The sequence below is a fragment of the Sceloporus occidentalis genome, unplaced genomic scaffold, assembly GCF_023333645.1.
Source record: "Sceloporus occidentalis isolate IW3139 unplaced genomic scaffold, rSceOcc1.0.p SCAF_127, whole genome shotgun sequence".
NCBI classification, from domain to species: domain Eukaryota; kingdom Metazoa; phylum Chordata; class Lepidosauria; order Squamata; family Phrynosomatidae; genus Sceloporus; species Sceloporus occidentalis.
Window position 1 is genome coordinate 694,274 of NW_028317107.1, and position 9,489 is coordinate 703,762.

At 42.6% G+C, this 9,489-nt stretch overlaps 1 protein-coding gene across 2 annotated transcripts in view; it reads right to left on the minus strand.

Annotated features, from left to right (window-relative positions):
• Positions 1–2,279, minus strand: part of LOC149281785 (mediator of RNA polymerase II transcription subunit 27) — an 88,090-nt gene extending 85,811 nt beyond the window's left edge. For both annotated transcript variants that reach the window (XM_089498999.1, XM_089498998.1), the window contains exons 1-2: positions 2,077–2,279; positions 1,477–1,621 (exon numbers count right to left, since the gene is read on the minus strand). In XM_089498999.1, the coding sequence (XP_089355125.1) occupies positions 1,477–1,621; positions 2,077–2,279 (348 nt within the window). The remainder of the gene's footprint in view (positions 1–1,476; positions 1,622–2,076) is intronic.
• Between the last annotated feature and the right edge of the window lie 7,210 nt (positions 2,280–9,489).

Sequence of the window (9,489 nt, forward strand, 5' to 3'; positions counted from 1 at the left end):
GATTGCATAGAACATCGGAGACTGAAATGATGTCATCAAAAACTTTCCAGAGGCGCGCAGGGAGTACCTGATCTATACAGTGAATGGACTTCCCATAATGCACTGGGCTAATGCAGATACTTTTACAAGGTTTACAACGGGTTAAAGGATACATTTTAGCATAATCTAATTATATATGCCCACCAGTGCATATAGCCCACCCACAACATATTTAAAGGGGCGGTAGAGGATTTCTGTAAGTACAACAGCAACGACACATTCATTATGATGTAATAGACAGCAGGTCGTCAGACTTACATCGTCTGTTACAGGAACGTAACAACTGATCTTTACATAGAATACAAATAAAGAACATTCCTAAACAAATTACAGTTTACGTGTTTCTACATGTCCTGCTTTACATCAGGTAGACAATGTGTATACACACACACACACATATATATTATACACGTACACACACAGTATATATATATACATATAACTGCGAAGGCCGTATGATGTCAGTCTGAATCGGCTATGATGTCACTTACTACTTTTTATTTTATTAAAAGATTTCCGCCTGGAAAATTTCATTAGCAATAGTTTTGGTTAAGTTTATGCCGTTGAAATATACGTTAAATTGTTAGTTTACCAAAATGGTGCCACTGCAGCACAGGAGTGATGGGAGTGATAAAGGGCCGTTGGAGCACAGGAGTGATGGGAGTGATAAAGGGCCGTTGGAGCACAGGAGTGATAAAGGGCCATTGGAGCACAGGAGTGATAAAGGGCCATTGGAGCACAGGAGTGATAAAGGGCCATTGGAGCACAGGAGTGATAAAGGGCCATTGGAGCACAGGAGTGATGGGAGTGATAAAGGGCCATTGGAGCACAGGAGTGATGGGAGTGATAAAGGGCCATTGGAGCACAGGAGTGATGGGAGTGATAAAGGGCCATTGGAGCACAGGAGTGATAAAGGGCCATTGGAGCACAGGAGTGATAAAGGGCCATTGGAGCACAGGAGTGATAAAGGGCCATTGGAGCACAGGAGTGATAAAGGGCCATTGGAGCACAGGAGTGATAAAGGGCCATTGGAGCACAGGAGTGATAAAGGGCCTTTGGAGCACAGGAGTGATGGGAGTGATAAAGGGCCATTGGAGCACAGGAGTGATGGGAGTGATAAAGGGCCATTGGAGCACAGGAGTGATGGGAGTGATAAAGGGCCATTGGAGCACAGGAGTGATGGGAGTGATAAAGGGCCATTGGAGCACAGGAGTGATGGGAGTAATAAAGGGCCATTGGAGCACAGGAGTGATGGGAGTGATAAAGGGCCATTGGAACACAGGAGTGATGGGAGTGGCCATTACTGTCCCTTTAATATTAACTAGTTTGTGATGGCCGGGGTGGACTGCTGTGCTTGTGCAGGGGCCAATATGTCACTCACTGACTTAAAAAGGATGGAAACCTTAATCAACATCAAGTGCAAGCTGTTCGTCTTACTTTGTTTGACCATTTGTACGCCTGGAGGAGCTGGCTGTACAGGGGCGTCTTGTCGTGTACCGGGTCAAGGCTCAGTAATCCGCTGTTATGGAGAGGATGGTTTTCAGAGGGTTTGCCAACCAAGTTGCTGAGGCGTTCCAGTTCGCTGAAAACAACAGATAAGTACGTTAATTACAACGACTCAGATTCAGAACAATATATCAGACAAACACCCTGAAGTCCTTGTAAACAAAATATACCCTTACCGTCCCCAATTACTATTATATATATATATATATATATATATACACATAGTAATTCCACACATAAAGGGACAGTACCGGGAACCGGTAAACACGGGCAGCCGTTAACCCGGCAAACTCCGCTATAACCCGTGTTCATGGAGACCCATGACCTGTCCTGGCATCTAGAGCCCTGCCTGTCTACAACTCCCATCAACCTCAGTCAAATCCAATAGGAGCTGAAGGCCAACAACCCAGCTGAGAGATTCAGAAGGCCCAATACCGGTAGAGATCCCATTCGTTATATTGGGATCCAGTGAACCCACTGTGGCTCCTCAGACCCCACAGCCCTCCATGCAGCCCCCCCATATCACATTACTTGAGGTCCCTGTTGACTGCATGCAGGTTGTCCTGGAACTCGCCGACGAAGGCCCTCTCCCTGGCCTCCTGGCTCTCTTTGTTTTTCATGCCATCTTTCAGGCAGTCAAAGACCCGGGTGACGCTGGAGCGCAAGGCCTGGATGGAGTGAATAGCCTGGGAAAAAGCTTCCAGATTCACCCCGACATTCAACGCATCCGCCATCCTGCACACAGACACAGGGAAACTGTCCCCGAGTGATGACATCACTGGCTGCGCAAGGGACGCCGGGAAGTGTAGTCCCAGCACCCGGTGTATAGCGCTTGTGCTGCAAAAGAGAAACGATGGGGTCGCTAAAAGCAACTCTGGTGCAAAGTGCTAAAAGTAAATAAGAGCATTGATTGGTTGCCATGGTGACTGCTTCCTTGCATACCACTTTGCCCCAAATGTTGCTCTCTATGCATAACCTTTGGTGTTAGATAAGGATGGAAATTAAATGTTATATTGTTAATAAATGATTAAAAACCAACACAGAAAGATGGTAATAGTAAAAAGCTATTCAACCTTTTATTAAAAATACTATGCCAAGTGCAGGCTTTGGTTGAGACTCAAATTCCTCTGCCCCTCTTTCCTCCCCTGATGCCCCTCTTTCCTCCCCTGATGCCCCTCTTTTCTAGGAGGTCAGAATGTTTGTTGGGTATGAGGGTATCGCAGGGTTCTACGGTCCTTAAAGCCCCGATAATGTGTATAGAAACAGCAGGGTATTGGTTTAATTAAATGTGCTTTCACGAAATTGGGCTCCTTGAAAAGAGGGACATCGTGGCTTAGTTAAGTGTATATTTAAAGAAGCCAAGCTCCCCATGAGGATCTGTATTAGAGCCGTTTGGCTAACACATTTGACGAGTCACTACTTTACAATGGGCTATTAAAGGGTTAATGTTTCAAGCATCTCGGGGTCGGCTCATTTAGATAGTTCCCGGGTATGCAGATCACGTGCAGCTTCCGGCAGAATCCCGCTACAGGAGAATATCCAGCCGCCGGCCGTCATCCAGTGGCCACCTGCCTTAAAGTGCCAGCGCTGCTTTGCTACAGCCAATCCGGACCCGGCTACTGTGTGCCATTCAATACATAAAACTACACTATCTGGGATCAATTGATTGAAATCTACACCTGATTGCGTGTATTTGGGCATTTAAAGTTCGGCGCCTGATAAATTTCCCAGTATCTCGCGGCCTCGGAGAGGTTATTTAACGCTCTGGTCTTGACAGGCTTTCTGTTCAGAGATCTGAAGATAAAATGCGATGTATGCGATGCGGGATCATTTTTCATCGTCACTTAGTGACAGCGCAGTCTGTAGTCAATTTCGGCCAATTTATCTTTTGTGATATTGATCCAGATCATCCGCGCCGGTTAGAGATGTATCAGCCCTAAGCCGCGGCGTGGAACGGGCAAGTGTCACGATATATAACCCGAGGAGGACACGTGGCGCACAAAAAGATCTGTTTGTCCAATATTGGGGTTTTTTGTTTGTCATTTTTGTTTGTTTTTTTACTGTAAAAAAGCCAACACTAGATAATAATCGGCAACCGTTGTAAATTGTAAATTACATTGTAAAAGGGAGGAAAACTCCCCAAAATAAAAAAAAAGAAGGTAATGTGAGTCATTTTAGGGCACTGAGAGGGTGGTAGATAAGTGGAACAGCCTCCCAGCAGAGGTGGGAGAGGCTAATACAGTGAGGGGGTTTAAACATGCATGGGATAGGCATACGGCTCTTGAATCTAAGACAAGACCAACATTGGAGTCTTAACAGCAGGTAAAAAAGTCAGACTAGACGGGCCGAATGGGGCTGGCAGATTGTCTGTTTCTTTGTACGTTTCATGTAAATACAGACAGTGGTCCCTTTAAACCCCTCTGTAAGGTGAAACATGTATCCCACCATGGGTTAATTCGGAATTTCAAGTATTGTTCATTGAAGAGGTGACCGCAGCCAAATATCTTAAATGTCCAAAAAGTTATCGATGTGATGGCATAGAAATCTCCAGTAAACCCAGCGGAACTGGACTGAGATTCCAAAGGGCATTAGACGGGTTAACTACCCCCCTTCCTTACGCCTTTACACTTAATTCACATAATAGAAGTATGAGTATGTATGGCTCCATAATGCCCCTCTGGCGGATCCTATATCCCACCCCACATTCTTACTCACTCTTACTCACGCTCTATGACTCTCTCACATATGCTCATTCTCACACACGCTCGCTTACCCATTCACTCTCTTACACGCTCACACACACTTACACATGCTTACACTCGAACACTCTCTAAGTCTGTCGTGCTCTCTCTCTCAATGTCTCGTAAGAAGAGTGGCAGCTCTCCTATTGAGCGGCACCCCCCCCCCAAGTACCCCATTGCATTCACAGCGAATCAGCTTTCAGCAATGTTTTTTAAGAGACACCCTGCGTTGTAGTAGTGATGGCAATGCCAAAGGACGATTCATTTAACTGCTAAACGTTAACGTTAGAACACATCGGAGTCATCGCTACCTACAAGACAATCCACGCTTCTGGAAGGACTTGACCTTGGTATAAAAGTCGGAGGCTGACAGTGCGAGTAAAGGGGAGAGGGGGTTGGAAGCTGATTATTCTGTCTGCAACTTGTTCATTTTTCTCGTGTAACATTCCAATAAAGAAAAGATCGATTCTGTTTTCATAAGTAGATGTTGCAAAGTTCAGCTTCCAATGTTGTTGTTTCAGCAAACTCTGCCCCATCTAAACTCAGAATGTGTCCTGATTTAACGGAGGGCGGAAGGGGAGCCGGGTTAAAATCTCATGGGACCCTGGGCGGCGTGCCAAACTAGCTCCAGATCCTTGCTACGACTGATTAAAGATATAGGGGCCATAATAGTATCACTACATGTGGTCCTCTGCGGGTCCTGCCTATAATAACTGTTACTGTCGATAGTAAGGGTGGTTAAAAAAAAAATACGTTCTCCGTAATCCACGATATAATCAGAAAGTAACACCTTCTACCGTGGAAAAAGATCTCATTTTGGTTTTTGGCATCAGGCACATATCCGTTACGATGCATTTCAGGAAATAAATGGAGTTAAGGCGTCAGCGAGTCGAAGTTGCCAGCTTCCTCCCGCTTTTGCAAGGAATTGGCACAAAATCATGAGGTCATCAAAGAGAAGATCATTTTAGGGCCATCTAGTAGACTGAGATACTATGAAACATCATTAGAAGAACTCTATAAGATTACATTATAGGACAGGAAGAGAACATCCTTCGTGTCCCTTGAAGACCACTCTTAGATGTCTCTCGCTGTCTATGTGTCTCGTAGTCTCTTTGGTTGGTCTTCTGATCTGCGATTGCTGGTTCATTACTGTTGGCCGACCTCATTCAATCTCCATTTCTTCTTTCACTATCCATCCGTGAAGCCATTCCTCCTGCTTCTGCACATTGACTATTAATCCGACTTGCAATGACATCCTACGCACAAAGTGGGCTTAATAAGAAGAATGGATACTGCCGCAGGGGCCCCGGGAGTAGTTGACGTTGATACCTTTCATTGGGGCAACCTAGGAAAGGATTTAGAATCTCATCTAGAGAAAAGACCCCTGTGGTCCCGAAAACTTTACATCTTTTTCTTTTGGTGGCCGAATAAAAGGTATCAACTTCAACTGAAGACTCTACAAAGATGACCTTTAGAATGTCAGGAGCCTAACCTTCCACGGCTCCTTCTTTGGGAAAAAGTCCTAGGGTGCTTTCCCCTGATCAGAGGATTAGATGCAACGTAAGGAAGATTTACTCAATCTGCCCCAACCCTTTGGCCTGTCTTCGATTTAGATCTGCCTCTTCTTTTGTCTTCTCTGAGCAGCAGCTAAGACCCAACGCTCTCGATTACTAGAGTTTCACCCAAGAGGAACGTGACTGTTATATCAGAAAACCTTCTCTCCTAGACGTTCCCAACTCATCCTTGACTAAGGGTCCAGTTCAGGACTTCGTTGTAGTTACAGAGAGAGAGAGAATAAGAAAATGACAGATCTGCTAATGTTTATTCGCTTAACATACCAGAGAACGCAATGAAAGTGGAACAGCACCTTAAATAAAAGCTTTAGGATAGTAATCAAGACACATTTTTAGTTACCAAACCCAAGCAATGTGTAGATCGTTACCGCGGGTGTTCGCTTCTCGGTCCGTTTTAATCTATAAGAATACAGATTTTGGTAAAGTGAGTTTATAAGGATGAGCTTTTCGGGAACAAACAGTGAATTTTTGAGTTACAATAAAATCTCTGCTTAGTTGGGGTTTTTTTTTCTCGCGATCCCCATGGGATGCGCGGCAATAACCGGACTTTCTCACCCTCCGGATGCCGCATCAAAACCTTTTCACTCCCATTAGAAATCCAATATTTAGATCCTCTGATCCTTTCCGACAAACAAAAATAACCTTAACTCCCTGGCTGCTGGATGGAATTAAAGAGCTTAGTTGTGGCTCCCGGGCTCGTGACCAGTCCGGATATAAGGGACGCTACCTCAAGGACTATAGCAGGGAGAAGCAGCTTCTGGGCTTCTTCTATTCTTCAAACCTCAGCAACTATTCATTAATCCTCAAACCCCCCTCTTTCCCATTTTGGCAAATAATATGACTTTTAATCATTAACAATAAGCCATCTGTAGCCGGATTATAGAATATGGCGGTGTTTAAGAGCCATTTGACCCATCCATTCTGCCCATTATCTACCTGCTGATAGACCTTTATAGCCTAGCCTTATCCCTATCCCATGCGTGTTTACATTCCCTCACTGTATTACCCTCTACCACTTCTGTTGGGAAGCTTTTCCACTAATCTACCACCCTCCGCAAGGTCACAGGACGAAGGAGCTCATTCCTATCATATTTCCCAACAATCAGTTATTTTGGGTGTATAAATAGATATACGTTCCTAGCGTTACTGTATTTTGTATGGAAAACTCCAAAGGTGACTGCCTTATCGGTCTGATATATCACACTATGGATTTTGTTTTCTCGTTGCAGGGTACCCAACGGTCTCCACGGAGCATCAATTCTCCGAGCAAAAGTCACCGGTATAAAAATAGGGATTTTACTGTACTCGTCGCAGGGTATTGAGTTGCAGGGGTAGGAGTTGTGAACGAGCAGCGTCTTTCTCCCATTCCTCCCGTGACCTTGTAGGCTTGCATTACACAGACCCAAGCACAAAAGTAAGACTCTCAAGGAGCAGTGCTAAGTGCGTGCGTCCGCAGTGCCGCTCCCACAGCTGACACACGGGCAAGGTTAAGCCCCCGCAGAGGTGCCGGATGGATTTTTGCTCCTTGCATCCATTTAAAGCAGCCCAAAGGTGAAAAGAATGATGACATTGAGGACATTAAGGGCGAGGGGGGATTTAAAAAGCATCCATACTTCCTAAAGGGCAAGTCCCACCATTTGATTTACAAAAAGTGCCATTTAACACTGAATACTTTTAATAATGTACATTTTCCAGTATACGTCGCCCTGATCTAACCGTATAACCGTATTTGCTAAATAAATATATGAAGGTCTTATCTTGCTGCACTATGGTAAGCTTTGTTCTGTAACATGCATTGGGAATAAATTAAAAATATAATAAATATATATAATAAAAAGTAATTAATATTTATGAGCAGAAGACGTTGCCTGATGTAGGATTAAGCAAGATATAATTTAACCATAATAAAAAAAAAAATATATATATATATATATATATATATCAACTTCTGGTAAAGACATCTTACTTTTTTTAAACCTTTTTTTTTTTTTGCTTATACACAAAAAAGATATAGTAATTTAACTTGTTTTATGTCTTCACTAAAATATCCTCTTTTAATTCCAAAAAATCAGTATTGGCATTTAAAAAAACAATAAAAAAAAAAAATAAAATAATAATAAAAAAAATATATATATATATACACTGTTTCGTTATGGCCATTTAAAAAGTGCAATTCTGGTGCAAAATGAATACATATAGAGAAATCAGCATGAAGATTCCATCTGTTGCTATGGTGATTGCAAAAAAAAAATACCACCTTCCTAGGGATTGCTCCCCTTGTATTAACAATATAAAAAAAATAGATACATTGTAGCAAATGAATCAATATTTTGTGTACTCGCTTGCTTTCAAAGCGCTATAAAGATCTTTTAATCATCAAGTCTGGACAATGGGATAAATTTTGACAAATGTCTTTTTAACACAGCATGTGAAGTGGGAGCTGAGGATACAAAGGGAGCCCAACAAGGATAATAGATCAATAAAATAACCGACCCTTAACAGCTAGGTCCCCGGAATGTAGGATGAGCTACAATGTAGCTTTTCTTAACTAATGTTCACAGTTATCCTATCTGACACCTTGTGAAAGACCTTAAGTGGCCAAAAACACTTTAGACCCAAGATGAGAAACTGTGTGTGATAAAAAATAAATATATTGAGAGGAACTATAGAGATTTACTGTGTTAACGTATGGTCTACATTGGCCATAACCATTGCTTAGTGACCCAAAGAGCTTTGAGCGTTGACAATATTTAAGGAAGATACTGTTTGTAGTGCTACTGGATTAGATTTGGAGAATAACGTATAGCACAAACTTTAATCATCTATGTGTGTGTAAAGGCAAATAACACAACATGATGTTCTAGATTTCTAGAGCTGATTCCCATTCTGTTGTAAAATCAACCATTGTTAACTCTGGGTCCATTGGACTCCTTTGAAAACAAGTAGACATTTAGGCAGGTGTCGGTGTTCAACATTTGGATGTCTAAAAGGTTTATGTGTGTGTCTGAATCCTGTGTGTATTGGCAAATCAGAATGAAAAAACAACAACCATGATGTTCTAGATTTCTATAGTTGACTTCCATTCTGGTGCAAACTCAACCATTATTAGCTATTCACTTGGGTATTCATCCCTGGGAATCCTCAAATGAGAAGAACTTATGAGCTCCTAGACAATGAAAGTATAACCAGTGTTAGATATGTGAATATCCAAAAGGTTTGGGCATGTGTTTGGTTAAATGAAGAAAAAAAAATGTTCTAGATTTCTAGTGGTAACTCTTAAGTTAATAACTTTGGTATTCACTGCTTGGACTCTTGGTTTGAATTGAGCAGGGATGTTTGACCGATTAGACTATGATGGAATCAGTGTTAAACAGAGTGATATCTAAAAGGCTTTAGGAACTTGGCAAGCTCCTGACATAAGAATATCAGCGTAGACTCTTAACATCACGCACTTCTAGATACTCTGTGGGCAGAATTTGGCCAGGAAACTTGGAGAAGAACCAGATGGGGCTACCACTAAGCCAAACATCTTGATTAGAACGTTACCACTAAAAAGTTACTGTAGACAATTGCCTTCAGCCCTCTTCTGTCCAAGTGTATCCAAGACGCATGGGTTCCGGCAACAAAAG